General features: G+C 39.9%; 1 protein-coding gene across 4 annotated transcripts in view; it reads left to right on the forward strand.

The window, feature by feature from the left end:
- ddr1 (discoidin domain receptor tyrosine kinase 1) overlaps positions 1-15,232 on the forward strand; it is a 55,218-nt gene that overhangs the window by 20,746 nt on the left and 19,240 nt on the right. For all 4 annotated transcript variants that reach the window (XM_041793302.1, XM_041793303.1, XM_041793305.1 and 1 more), the window contains exons 3-8: positions 3,624-3,726; positions 8,673-8,748; positions 10,765-10,917; positions 11,555-11,702; positions 12,762-12,864; positions 13,626-13,812. In XM_041793302.1, coding sequence (XP_041649236.1) covers positions 3,624-3,726; positions 8,673-8,748; positions 10,765-10,917; positions 11,555-11,702; positions 12,762-12,864; positions 13,626-13,812 — 770 coding nt within the window. The remainder of the gene's footprint in view (positions 1-3,623; positions 3,727-8,672; positions 8,749-10,764; positions 10,918-11,554; positions 11,703-12,761; positions 12,865-13,625; positions 13,813-15,232) is intronic.

Raw genomic sequence — 15,232 nt, forward strand, 5'->3', positions numbered from 1 at the left:
AACAAGTGTGCTAGCTTTGCAAAGCGTCTCTTTTGATTTGTCCGGAGCTGTAACACATGCTGCGTGCTGCATGGGATCATACGGATTAGCCTTGAGCACAGCGCTGCAGTAATTCAATTTTAATGGCTTAAACAACTCTTTAACGGTGTCTATTAACCTATTAATCTCTTGTTTAAAGTCCATGATGAGTCAAAGATCTAGGCTGTGGAGTTAAAGTCAGGGATGCAGCAGCAACTCTGTAGCTGCATGAAGTAGCCAGTACCGCTGGTAAAGTTAAGTTAAAATAATGATAAACATGTTATTTCTATCAAGTTCTTCACAATAGAAGCCTGTTTTTGTTATCCTTAGCTAGGGGTGGGTAATAATATCAATTAATCGATGCATCTCAATATTTCCTCCCCCAATTCAATATTGATTCAGCAAATCCTCTGAATCGATTCACCTCATGGCCAGTGGGGGTCGCTGTGTGTGTGATTCGCATTGTATGGACGGAGGCCACACTTGAACAAACAACAACCAACCATAACCGTGTTATGTGAGGTTTATCACAATTTCCAAGAGGACAGAAATAGTATTTAAGTTTACATGCACTTAACTTTTTCAGTGTTTATACAGAACTGTCATGTTTTTTACTTTTGTACTCCATATGCACGAATAAGTTATTATTGTGCAAATTTTTATTTTCAGATATTTTATTGCTCAAAAACGTGAGGTGACTTACCAAATATGTTCACATGGGCATGAAAATAATTATTAAAAAATTTTCACCAGGTTAATTGTGTATTTCTACTTCTTACTGAATCGACATTGAAGCATTTAAATCAATATCAAATTGAATCGATATCGAATCGAATTGCAACCTAAAGAATCAAAATCGAATTGAATCGTGAGGTTCTTAACAATACCCAGCCCTATCCTTAGCCTTCTCTTGCACCTCCACTTCCAACTCCACATTTCCGCATGACTGACTTAAGAACATGTTTAATGATAAACATGCTATTTCTGTCAATTTCTTCACAATAAGATAGAATAAAAAGCATGTACTTATTTTCTGAAATGCTTTTATTGTGAACACCTGCATCAGGAAATGTGCTTTAGTCAGTAGCAGCTTAATGTGTCTCAGCGGGGTAGAGACAATACTTGTAACTATGGGCAGAGTTACAAAGGAGTCAACATAGAGAGATTTCTAGAATAATTTTTCTGTGCCAGTCTTTGTAATTTGTTATACCGTGATTACCGTAAAAGGCAGGTAAATATCATATTATGATATGTAGGCCATATTGCTCAGGCCTTTAAAAGTGAATCAGTCCTGATCATCTATACTGAAGGCAGCCACAAGGAGGCATTTGAGATATTTTGACTGCATGTTTTTGTGGCTGCTGTGTCATCCATTATTGTTCAGTTATAATTTTTTTCTCATTCTTAATAGACAGGGTAAGATAGACACAAGATTTTAGTCAGAAAAGAGGAGGTCTTGTTTCACCTCCAGTAATTCTCAGCTAAAGCTTTTCAGTGCACTACCAGTACAGATGAGTTTAAGCTCGTATATTTTAGGCTGAATATTCTTTATTAATGTCTCATGTGTGGATTTCTGTGAAACTCATCAAACATGAAGTAGTTCCTAAAAAACTGCATCAGTCTGACCTGTTGCTTTAATAGCTACAGAGATTTAAAGAAGAAAGATACTTCAACTTATTTTCCTTCTCAAATTTTCTGAATTTAATAATCCTCTGGGGGCCAGACGGGAAACTGGTGAGAGGGGTGGGGGTGGGAGGGCTGATGTGGCCCTAAGGCTGCCAGTAAATGGTCAGTGAACTAGAGTTAGCATACTTATGTGCAATGATAGCAAACACAGTAAATTATCTATTTAAAACCTCAGCATTGGAGAGTTGTTAACATTTAGTGAAAAGAAGTGAGCTAACTGTTTTTCTTATCACAGTTTCTCAGTTAGAAAGGTTTGCTGCTTTCTTTGCTTCATTAAATATTGAACAGAATGTAATGTTGTTTTCTTTTTTTTTTACATTAAATGGACCAAACAATGCAATTATTAATGAAAAAAAGCCAAATTAACTGGTAATCGACTCAATCATTTGCACCCTGAAGAGTAGAGTCATTGCACCATAGACACGGTGTAATGGCATGTTTTATCAGAAGACAAGATCATAATGAAGCCAAAAAGTCAGCCACTATATGATTTTTAATGGATTGAATATGGTTTTTGCAGATGATGACAAATCCAGCTCACTGATACAATATGAACAGAATAAACCAGTGACACAGGCAGGCCTAGACAATAAAAAAAGGTGTATTGAAAGGTTGAGATATGGACCAAAGGTCCTACTTTGCACTGATACAGAATCAGAAGTCTACTAGTACCTTCTTGCTGTGAAGTAATTAAACAGCTCATTGATTCCACTCCACTGATAGTGTCTTCCTTGATGTTCATTAATTTAGGAGCCTGATTAATTAAGATCCACCTGCATATTTTTGTCTTGTTGAACTGGATCAAGCTTGAAGGTTTCACTGCATGGATTAATGTGTTTTTGTGACTGATAAAAGAGAAGGTGAAAGCAGAGGACACACAGAGGCGGTCATAGACAGAAATGAAAAGATTGCAGATGGCAGGGTGATGACTGCTGATGTGTGATGATGATGATGATGTAATGAAATGGGCACCTGTCTGTCCTCAGGGTGTGTATGAATTGTGTGTGTGCGTCTGTCTGCTGCACCCCTCTGGGTTTTTAGGGTCTGTCATCCAGCCCAACATTCCTGTCCGCTGACTCAATGACAGAAACTAAGTCAGACGCCAACCCCACCCCCGCCTCTTTCTGTCACCCTCAGCCTCCCATCCGTATCACTGTCAGCCCCCTTTTCCTCTTTATCGCAGCCGCCCCTCCACCTCCACATCTCCTCATGACTAACTTCAGAATAGATAGCTAGGTCATTGGGTAATCCCTGCCTGGGACCACTCCATCAGGATCGTTTGATAACGCTGCCGCTGGAGCAGATTTAGCGCAGATATCCAAGACCTGTCAGTGTTCTTTCATTGGCTCTTTTTGTCTTTCTCTCTTTTGTTCTCTTCCTGCAAATCCCCGAGCAGTGGTAACTGGAACAGCGACCGTGCTGGATCGCTGAAGCCCTGAGGAGGTCGCTTTGTGTGGGATGAGGAACAAGCAGGAAAGACAAAAGGGGGACAAAAGAAACAGGACAGGTGTAGTTATACAGAAGACCAGTCACAGCACCTCGCAGGATGGTAGCTGAAATTTGGGGACCTTTTTTTTGCAGTCACTTTGTACAGGACTTGCAAAGACAAGTGATGCTAAACACTGCCATTTCATTTTACTCATTAGTGCAGACCCCACACAGAGAGGTTCTGTATTAAATGAGAGCCAACAGGAAGTATTTATTGTAGAGTTTGTATTCCCTCTCCCTCCCCTCAGAGTCTGTGTTATGAAGCGTGAAGTCCGGAAGTTTTCCCAGAGATGACATAACAACATTATTCTCCATGACCAATGTTGGCTGCTGACAGTCTAATGGAAATATTAGGTTTCCTCTGGACATGAGCTTGAACGGATGAGAACTTTACTCACGTCTCTCTCTTTTCCTCAAACTTTCCTCTGCAGCTCAGTGTCGTTATGCCCTGGGAATGGAGGATGGCACTATCCCAGACTCTGCTATCACAGCCTCCAGCGCCTGGTCTGACTCCACTGAGGCCAAACATGGAAGGTAGGAAGTGTGTGAGTGTGTATGCAGCACTTAAAGTTAATGATGACACTAGTTCAAACACAGTAATCTAGATACTTCTCCTGTAATCAAAGTTAAGGTGGTTGCAGTCTGAGAAAGCTGCAGCTCTGCTAAGAGGCTGGCTGGAGAGCAGTTTTCACTGACTCTGATTACAACAGGCATCTTATAGTCTCCTCAAATATCTGCTCTATTACGCTTGTAATCACACCAAACAGAGATGGCACTGTGTACTGACACACCTATAACTACATGGTGGCATCACTACTTAAATATAAAAATAAAAAACTTTAGTTTGACTCTTTTGGTTGCTTTTTTGGTCACAATTAAGGCACTTCAGTTTGATTTACATTTTTGCTGACTATTTTTTGGAGGCAGGCTTTACAGCTATAAGTTGCACAGCTATAGATTTCAGTGAAGCCTTTTCTAATCATTCTGCAATGTAACATTATTGTGTTGCAGTGTATTAGCCAGTATTGACATTTACTTGATTATAAGACTTGTTCACTTTGATGGATTTCACAACTGCAGCCATTTTCAAATGTTGCTACGTGATTTCTAAATACAGTGCATTAATGCAAGGAGACATGGGAAGCCTTGAGTAGATATTGAAGTACAGGACTGCACAAAAGTCTAAGGCCACGATTATTAAGCCATTCTTTCTGAAAAGAGTCTGAGTGTTTTTGATTACTTATGAATAACACTTTTTAAAAAGAGGAACGGGGACTTGCCAGATTACTTGCAAATGAAGTCCATGTTATACGTAGATGGCAGACAAAGCCAAAAATCTGAGGCACCTGATCCTGCTTACAAAGTTCTACATACTTGTGACCCTATGTATCACTCACCCTCCCTTTTTCTGTGAATAACATTTTAATTCCTGTGTTCAGGTGTATTTTTATAAACTTATTTGTTATGAAATTGTGTTTCTTTTTGTGAAGGGAAAGAAATAAGCAATTGGGGTAAACAATGGGATACACTTTAAAATGATATGTTTTTCTCCTAAAATTCAACATATGAGTATGTTCATGTTATGTTTTGGCACAGACCTAAATATTTTGCATTGTAGTCTGTACTGTTTACTCTCTTTCTTTGTAAAACTGTTTACATGAAAAAAACATTTTGGTGATTTGTGAAATCCTGGCTCTGCGAACTTTACTGTCAGTCTTCAGTATGTTTTTGTTTTAATCGTGTGCTAACATGTCGTCACTGAGACAGGAGGATGCCAAATATTATGTTAATACAGGGACGGGATACAGACAGAAGAGTCTGAATGCCAGGTCACAGGGACAGAGGGATTGAGATTTTATTGAGTTGTTGATTTTTGTGTATGTCATGTGATTCATACACGATCTGGCAACTGTGATATCCTCAGACAAAAATGCTAAACATATGATTCTGCATTAAAATCACCCTATTTATAGTAGATCCGTGAACATTACGGCAGTTTTCCAGGAGAAATGACAAAACAGCAGGTGGGCAGGAGATGGCCCAAAACTAAAGGAGAAAGCCAGGAAAAATGGGAGTGTTGGCAGGGATAAGCCTGACCATGACCCTAGGCAGATTGCAAATGAAGTGGAATCATTTCTGTAGAGAAGAGGTGATCAAAACACTGATTAAAAAAATAGATAAATAAAAAATCTGCAGGTATGTGAAGATAATCTTTGGGAAGTGCTGATATAATAAAGAAATCTGGTATAATAGACCAAAAAGTAACTGAAGATATCCGATATATCAGCCGATATCTGATATATTGGCTGATAACTGATATATCGGTATGACCGATATGAAAAAAGAACATTGATGTACACAGGATATATATTGTACATGAACACAAACTCTTATATTTATATTATCTTTGTTTATTTCACAAAGATGCAACTTAGATGACGTTAAAATGCTGTCTAATAGTCTTTTATTAGATAATGGTGGACATGTGAATTAACAGTGTTGTTTATTCTCTACTCCTGCGACGCAACTGGTCGACTACAACTCCCACAATGCTTTGCATGTCAATAAATATGGCTGCCCACTGAACAAAGTCAAAGTACATGATCGAAAATGGATTAAAAATGGATAAAAAAACGCTTATTACCGGATGTAACTTTGTGGATTTAATCTCCAAAGACCCCAAAAAGTCATCAAAGGTCCGAGCTCACTACAACGGCGTTTGGTAGCAAACAAATGGCAAAGTGGTCAGCTTTCAGAGGGGAAAAAAAAGTAAGTTTCTATGACTTATGGTTCAAAAGTTATTAACGTTTTTATAAACTGTGCCACGTATTGTTGTATAGGACAACACTGTCCTCAGAGACTCCAGAAAGTCAGCCAAGTTCCAGGCTCACTAGAAAATGTTCTGTAAGAGCTACGAATGTTTGGAAGACATGATTAGAAAGGCACAACAGAGAGCTTTCATAGGAAAAAAAAGTAAGTCCCCACAACTTACAGTTCAAATGTCACCAAGTGATTTATAAAGGGATGTGCCTGTGGCACGTATCCGTGCTGTGTGAGTTCTAAGGGTTAGTTCATCGGCTACATATTGGCCGATGTTGATTAATCTGTGATACACTATAATCAGCCCGATTAATCGTCCCGCCAATCAATTTGTTGGGCTCTAGTATTCATTATGACAAAACAAGTGTACTTAATGTGCCTAAGAAAAAATGACATGATTTAAAATAAGGAAATAAACACTTGAGTATCATTTCTGTCAATATGTGAAAAAGCACAAAGCAACATAGTAGCAACAGGAAAACACTAAGGGATGCCACACACTCTCTGTGTCAGTGCCACCAAGGCCTCAGTGCTGATTGGATGGCAGTCATGTGACATGTAGCCAATCAGATTATGTTGTGGGAGGGACATCATGAGACTGTATACAGTGTAAACAAAGCCAGAGAGGAAGACACCTCCCAGTGAAGTCAAAGTAGCGCATCTTTAAATGAATTTTTATTATCAATTGTTGGTAAATAAAAATGCTAATACTGATAATCTGCTAAGTGCCAAATATTGGCATCAGTGATCAGCAAGGTCGACAGCCAGTCAACCCCTAGTTTGCATCTTAATAACAGTTTATTCTGTTGTATTTGCTTGGTTTAATTCAGTGAACAAAATGCTGAACAAATCAGAGATATGGGTGGCAACTCATGATGTCAGTACCTTTTCAAGAGTAATTTTAAAAATTGCTATTATAACTTCATCTTGCCTCTGCCTGAGTAAACTTCCAGCAATCAGCAAACTGTAATTCTTGAATAACATAAAACACAATGATACATACCCATGTCTCAAAGAACCCCCTTGTCTGTCTGCCTTTTTGCAGTCCCTTGGCACCACACTAAAGTAATTTGTAGCCCATCTATTAGATTATGATGGAAGACCATAGTGTGTCTCTGTAAACCCTGTAATCATATTACCACCTTATGTGTCTGTCTGACAGTGTGGTCAGATTCATGAAAAACAAACCAGGCCTGCCACATGCTATAACCATGTGTAGGAGCATTTGCAGGACTGTATTTGTGTTAGTGTGTGTGTTCATTTGTCTCCCTTGGTGCGCAGGGCTGGGTCTCTTGGCAGGGATTCTGACCATGTGGAAATGATTATTAGCCCTGGCTCTTTTTAAAGAGACATCAGGGAGATGTGAGAGAAAACTAGAGAGAGAAAACAGAGAAAGAGCAATGGACATAAAGAAAAAACAAGGGAAAGGTGGATCATTGCGATGGTGCACTGAAAGCTTGAAGTATTTGTTTGAAAACAAGATCTGAGCCACAGTGTTGGTGATGAGAGGGAGAGAGGGATGGGGAGCTTGTTTTCATTGCTCTGATTGCTTTGTGACAGTGAAATATTTGTGTATCTGTATGAGAAAACGGAGAAAAGATTGAGGGAGTAAGGTAGATTTATGAATTATTGGCTGGTAATTGGAGAAAAAAGCAGGTTCTTGGCAGAATAATGGTTTTATTATTACTCCTGCAGGCTGATGCATGTTGTACTGAACTGTGCCCGGCCACATGCTTGTTTTTTCTCCCTTCTCTCCTCCTTCCTCCTCCGTCACAGGACACTCTGTGGTGCACTAATGTGTTGATATCATCTTGCGGTCTTCCAGCTGCATGATCTCACTGATGGGATAGCGGGATCAACTGAGGCATCAGCACCACCACCACTATGACTGAGTTGATATAGTGATTTGTTCTGGTGGTCAAAGCGGCAGCAGCTTTCATATTTAGGAGAAAACCCCACAGTTGTCTGAGCATGGTTGCGGCCTGGCGTTTCTTCCAACAGCTCCTCATATGAGTTGATGTGAAGTCCCAAAAAAATCACACAGCCAAGTTTGTGGTCTCTATGTGGCCTGTATGTGGTTATAGTTTGGATTTTTCTTCCCAGGCTGGATGTAAGAAGGTCACACTGGGGGAAAGACGTTGTAGTGGTGTGTGCGGGTGGTCATGGAAGGCCTGACGTGCTGCTAGTAAAGATTAGTCCCCGTGTTGTACAGCAGGTCTTGGTGTGAGGTTTGAAGAATGAGGAAGAGCTAGTAATTTTCACTCCCTTCATGCTCCTTTCATCTCTTCTCTCCTCTTGTGTGTTCTCTGGATTTTCCATCTGTCTGTAGCCATTTTCCGTCTCTATTGCCTGCGGTGTGCCTTCACCTAAGCCAAGTTTCTGTCTGTGTTTTCTTTTTTCAAACCCAGACAATGTTGCCCTATTTATATAAGAATGTTTGGCTGCTGTGGAATTCAATATGAATGGAGGTAGAGGAGGTCGGCTTGTTCGCATTGAATTCTCAGTTGCACTGTGAGTTTTGATACAGCCAGTCTTATTGTGAGTATTTTTGTGTCTGCGTGGAGAAGTTTGGTTGTCAGGCTGGAATTTAATGAGTTTCTCAGCTATATGTGGTAGGTTTATTTTTCTCATTTATATTTTTATGACTCTGTGTCTTCCAGGTTGAGCACTGGAGAGGGGGATGGAGCATGGTGTCCTGCAGGAGCAGTTTTCCCAACTGGATCTGAATATTTGCAGGTACTGGGTTTAATATGATTTACATAATTGGAATTAATGCTTGGGAAAACAACTCTAATGAAAATAAAGGGTTTGGCTATGGGTTAAGGCTATTTTAAATTAGCAAAGTGACCAGAAACAGGGAAAAGGAGCTGGCCTTACTGATAAACATTTTAAAGAAATACTAACCAGTGTCCGGACACATATTACAAAGTTTAAAAGTAATTACCTCTTTTTTATGATTCTGAAAAAGATGCCAAACTAAAACATTAATAAACATTAAGGTACTCCCGCCTCCTCCCACAGACCAAAAGCATGCTCGTTCGGTGATTTGGTGACTCTAAATTTGCCTGGTTCTTTGTCTCTGTATGTCAGCCCTGTGATTGGCTGGTGACCAATCCAGGATGTACCCTGCCCTGCCCAATGAAAGCTGGGATTGGCTCCAGCCCCTGCGTGACCCCATATGGGATAAGCAGTGAAGAAAATGGATGGACAGGGTTGCTGTGGATCCTTAAATAGTGTTATTTTTACCAGTCAGGGCTCCTAAATTTTGGAAGGCACATTGACTAAGACTTAAATGTATCTAATATTTACTGTCTCGCCCACGTTACACGATTCAGATCATCCTTTTTTACATATGTTCTCATCCATGTAACAATTAACAGCATTTACATGCATGTCTGTGCAAAGTCTCTAGTATGAGGTCTGTCTTGCTTTTGATATCTAAATAATGCATTGTAATGTAATGTAATTTTGAATACTAGTATTTTTCAAGACAATCTGCATCATGAATCACCATGCACAGGCAGCTCACCGTTGTTTTGACAGCTCTCCCTCGACTATAAGCATGATTCTGCTTTTTAATGGTTAAACTGTTTTAAATCAAGTCAGCACACCTGATCAAATTTGTTATGATGAATATTACCATGCAACATATAGATAGAACAGAGGCTTTAGATGTGCCAGAAGTCAAATTTGGGTGTTTATGACCAAAAAAATTCTTTGTCCTAACTATTTGACATAAACAGTACATTAAATTTCAAAATTAAGCCCAGTGAGAAATCTCACACACCTTTCATTTTTGACAGTTTCCTGCACAAAAATGGTATTAATTTGTCTCAGTTTAGGTCTTAAAAATCGTAAATTTGATTTTCAAAAGTCTGTAGGAACCCTGGATGGATGAATTACATAAATCTTTGCATGCATCTTCTAGCAAGTATTGATACCTATCAGTCTATATTAAATTGAGTGGTGCTACTTTATCTCCTCTCTGCCTTAAATGTAAAGTTGAGATAGGAGGCTATATTCACTGTATGTGGTCTTGTTCCAAAATAGAACGATACTGGTCGGGTATAGCAGAGCAGCTGAGTATAATATTTGGCGTGGAGGTTGAGCCAGACCCTGTTTGCCTTATTCTTGGCCTTCCTGACAGGAAGCTTGTCAATAGCCATTACAAACGTCTGTTTAACCTTTTAACATATGCTGCAAGGAAAAACATTCTGTTATCCTGGATTAAGGAGAAGCCTCCAACGAAGAAAAACTGGCACAAAATTATCCTGCAGTGTATGCCCATGGAGTTTCTTCCATGTATGCTGCACTCAACAACTGATACCCTCTACAAGGTTTGGGATCTGTGTCTACAGTATATTGATCCCAACCTAGCTAACACATTAACTGTGGGATTCCTTAACAGAAGTGACACTGTCAGCCAGGACACATTGGATCAATGACTGCACCTTACCCTGAATATAGCTGTAATGGGACTGTCTTGTCTGCAAATATGAATGAGGGGTGCCTAACCGATTAACTTACTTTTTCATCTTCTTGGTCCACCCGTAACATATGTAAGATGTACAGCCTGTTTTGCGTTTCTTTTATTTCCTAGTAGTGTGTCCTTTTGTAAAATGTCTGAGCTGCCCTGTTCATGTTCTTGTTTGTTTGTATGTTTGTTTTAATTTGACAAAACCCCAATAAAAATATGATTGAAAAAAAAAATGAGTGGAATGTGTTTGAATATGAGCTTTCTGACTCTTGCAGGTTGACTTGGGTAAACTCCACTTCCTGGCTCTGGTTGGTACCCAGGGTCGTCATGCCGATGGGCATGGCCAGGAGTTTGCCCGCAACTATCGCCTCCGGTATTCCAGAGATGGAGTGAAATGGATCACCTGGAAGGATCGTTGGGGCCAGGAAGTAAGCAGAATCTTTTTGTAAAGCACAGTTTGCTTAATAATTCATCAGAGTTTTAGATGTTTTTTATTTATCAGAAAATAGGAGAGTTTGGCAATGCGCCAGCTTAACTATATCTACTAACTATTCACTTCAAGCGAAAGCACACCCACTGCCTGACTTTTCAACACTTTGCAATAAATGGCTTACCTTGAGCAAATAGAAGCACTTCTTTATTATGTTTGGTAAATGTCCAATGTTTTCTTTTGTGCTCTGTAATTTGTAACTGACCTACATAATAACGTGACAAATTAGATTAGATAAACAGCTACAAGTGATGTAGAGATAGAATCGCATGTTTGTTTTCTGTTTTCTTTGTGTTGTACAAAAAGGCCATACAACAAAATTTGAAAAATTTAAAGCCAGTGTAAAGCTTCAGGTCAACGCTGTCCTGATAAAAAGTGTGCCTCAGGCTCTACTTCCAGCCTTTCTTCACCCCTTTGTGTTCATTGAACTCTCCTCACATTAATAGGAATTAAAGATGGTTGCTGAATAATAAGGCTGCGCCTTTAGGCAAAATCCCTTCATCCCCGCAGGTAACAGGGGAGAAGAGCGATGTTGTGTCTGAATGAAAATTTGTACATTTTTTTTTTACCCTCAGGTGGTGTCAGGGAATGAGAACACCTATGATGTTGTGCTGAAAGACCTTGGCCCTCCGATCGTGGCTCGCATGGTGCGCTTTTACCCCCTGGCGGATCGGGTTATGAGTGTTTGTCTTCGGGTAGAGCTCTATGGTTGTGTATGGAACGGTAAGAGTTTGTTGGATTGATATACCTGCGTTTGTTGCTACTTCAGTTTTCATATGGACAGTTTATTCAGAGACATGCCCTTTAGACCTTGATAAATACCATGACTTTTCAAATAGTGATGTGTCTAGATTATCTTTCATCCTAGATTTACTCCTTTGGCACTAGAGGGACACAGCGGGATTTGTTGGATGGTAATGATTACCAGTGCGTGTTTTTGCAATACATCCCCATGCATTAATTCAAGGCATTGACACAGATTTACAGCCTGAGGTTCGCTCAAATAAAAGAAGCCACACTAGAGATGAAATTTGTTGGTCTCCAAGTTTCCTGGAGCACAAGACTGACTAACTGAGAATTTATGACCAGGCTCACCTCCTCTCCTTTCCCCATCCACTTCCCTCAGACAGCATCAGGCCGCCTGTAAATCAGAGCTGTCACCGAGGCTAAAAGCTCCGGTCCTTGGTTTGTGTCTTCTGGGAGAGCATCTTTCTAAAATATGCTGTAACATGCACTCTGATGTAGTGCAGCTCAGTTCATCCACAAGTGAAAGATCATGCAGAAACTTCAGGATGTCAAGACATACATTCATCCTGTTTTATCATCTTCATGAGATAATGTGGCTGCACACTGTCTTAAGGTCACCTTTTTACCCTTACATACTTAAAAACAGAGAAACTTGACATTTAGAAGCTGAGCATACTGCAAATGTACTGTAAATCCTGTATGAAGTGTTGTTTATTATGAATAGAAGAGCTGTGGGCTGTGGTCCATGTTGCTGATGTCACCTCTGCTCTTAAGGAGCCGGCTAATTAGCTGAATATTGGAGCAGAGGGGCTTGAGTTTCACAGGTTAATGGTGGTTGGTGTACAGCAGGCCTGAGCAGCAGACCTCGTTGTTTGTTTTACTATTTAAAAAACATCTGTAGATACTCTCCGGCCCCGTACCTGTAGCTGCTCATGATGAGAATTATTAAAACAACTATGAAAAGCAGCTTGTGCATATCTTCTCCAGTTTTCATTGTGAACAATGGCATGACTCTTTGATTTTTATGTCTCTCAGATGGGTTAAAAGCTTACACAGCTCCAGTGGGTCACGTCATGCACTTGTCTGGCATGCCCATCTATCTAAACGACTCTACCTATGATGGAAGCACAGAGCAAGGGTAAGATATTCAGCCACTCTTGTTTGTATTTAATTTTTCATTTTTATGTATGAGTAAGCATTTCATCTCCATATTTTCATGTCTTATCCCTGAGTTGTCTGTTTTTGCACATCTAAATTGCAACACTGCCTCGTCAAACACAATCAAAATAAAGGTCCACCAGTGTGACGGTCAACAACATGAGGGGGTTCAGTCAGCAGAATACCAAAAGCTTCTAAGCGGTGCTCATCACATCTGTTAGCACTGAAGTGGGGTTTCAGCCAAATCCTTGTTGAAAGTTTATCCTAGTGTCCACCTAATCAAAAGGGAATGACATTATTTTTCTAAGTTGCTCAGGGATTTGAGGCATGTTTCCTGGCCATAATATTTTGGCAAGGAGCAAAGGAGGAATACAGGGGGATGTGAAAGGTCCGCACTTGCATGTGCTGTGTGGTTAATTGGGCCGAAATGTTTAGCTAGTGGTTGAGCTAACACTTTTGATGTAATCCAGACGTTTTGTTACAGACGTGTGAGAAAAAGAGAGCGAGGGGTTGGAGTTTTGCTTTGTTTCTGTGTTAGAGAGGAATGGGAAAACCAAGAAGGTTACTATGCGTGCCAGCATGTTTGCATGTGTATCTATGTATATATGCTTATTTATGCATCCCTACATGCCAGTACTAGAATATATTCGTAGATAGAAAGTGACTTACAGCCCAAAGTATTCTGCATTATTCCTGCGTAGTGCTACATATAAATACAATGCTGTGTATGTTTGTGTGCAGGATGCAGTTTGGAGGCCTGGGTCAGCTCTGTGATGGCGTCCTAGGAGGCGACGACTTCATTAAAACCAAGGAGCTGAGAGTGTGGCCTGGGTATGACTACCTGGGGTGGAGTCGGGAAGCCCTTGGGCAAGGCAGTGTGGATATTGAGTTCCACTTTGAGAAACCACGTGTCTTCCACAAGATGCAGGTAGGCAGAGAAAGTTGTGCTTGTAAAATGGTGTTGTTGTGTGAAGAAGAATATGAGAGGGTTATGCAGGACATTGTTATCCCGCAGGAATCTCAGACAGCATGGGGCAGCTTGTAAATCAGAGCTGTCATCATGGCTAAAAGCTGCAGATCCTGGTCTGTGTCTGCAGAGAGAACATCTACTTAAAATATACTCTGATGTGAATTATGAGGCAGTGCAAAGCAGAGATTACAACCGATCTACAGAATGTCAAGTTTGACATGTCCATACTCTCTTCTTATCCCGTATGTGATCTGATGGCTTTAAAGTGTCCTTATTTTTTAGTGTGTCAAAGGGTTACGCAGGACATTGTTATTCCAGTGAAATGTCTTTGTGGCTGAGTGGTTAATTAGAAATGCAATGGCCCTGATTTGATTCCAGCCAAGGACAGTGGTGGAAAGTCATGCCTCTTTCTCTGAGGTTATTCCTCTCTGTGTAGACTGTTAAAAAAAAAAACTCGATTAAAAGTCATCTGTGAATCCTAAAGAAACACAAAAGACATGGAAACACCACAAAATTTCTTGTTCCACCTTATATGAGAGGATCTGATCACATTTTTTTGCACCTTTATGCATTAATCTGCATTTTAAAGGAGTAAAATTGGTTTGATTTAATGTGTGCATCTCCTTAATTTAAAAAATAAGAGCAATTTCTGTATCATATGAAGATAAGTGTGCAGACTGAGGACAATTTGTGGATGAAAACATTGATATAGTTAATAAATTACCTCATTAGTGGAGGAAAAGGATGTCATTTTGATAATGTCAAAACATTACGCTGATTATTTCTTTTTGCATTAAATGACTCAAGATCCTTTAAAGACACTCATACAGCAGGGTTATGAGTGCTCCCTTCTTTAACACAACAATGACTTAGTATGCCAGAAAGCAGCATTTTGACTGGAATAGTTTTGTAGTAGTTTAATTAGTTTTAATATGACATTGTTTATCATGGGACCATGTGTCTGAGTTCGCCTGGGTGCCACTGAGTTGCGTCACAGTCTGTTTGTGCGTCTGTGTGGCTTTTGGGGTTAGTTTGTGGAGCAACAAGAATGGATGATAATATGAAGCAAGCCAGTTTGAGTTATAACTGTGTTGTCTCTTTGGACGTGAAGAGGAATGTTGGTTTGGGTGGGATTCACCGTATACATGTATGTATTTAACAGCATGAATCCCCAGTCAGTGTCAAAGCAATGAGTAATCTTTAAATCATGGTTTTGACGGAGTTTCAGAAATTCAGCATTTTTCTCTCTGCCTTTTTCTCCCTACACAGTTTCATTATTATTCTAGTGTTTCTCAGTTACCTTTTTAAATCTTTCCCAGTGGTATTCACAGTGTTTTTCCTAGACTTATCCTGCGTTTCCTCTCTTTTCCCAGGAGGT

This window comes from Cheilinus undulatus, linkage group 8, assembly GCF_018320785.1.
Source record: "Cheilinus undulatus linkage group 8, ASM1832078v1, whole genome shotgun sequence".
Classification (NCBI taxonomy): domain Eukaryota; kingdom Metazoa; phylum Chordata; class Actinopteri; order Labriformes; family Labridae; genus Cheilinus; species Cheilinus undulatus.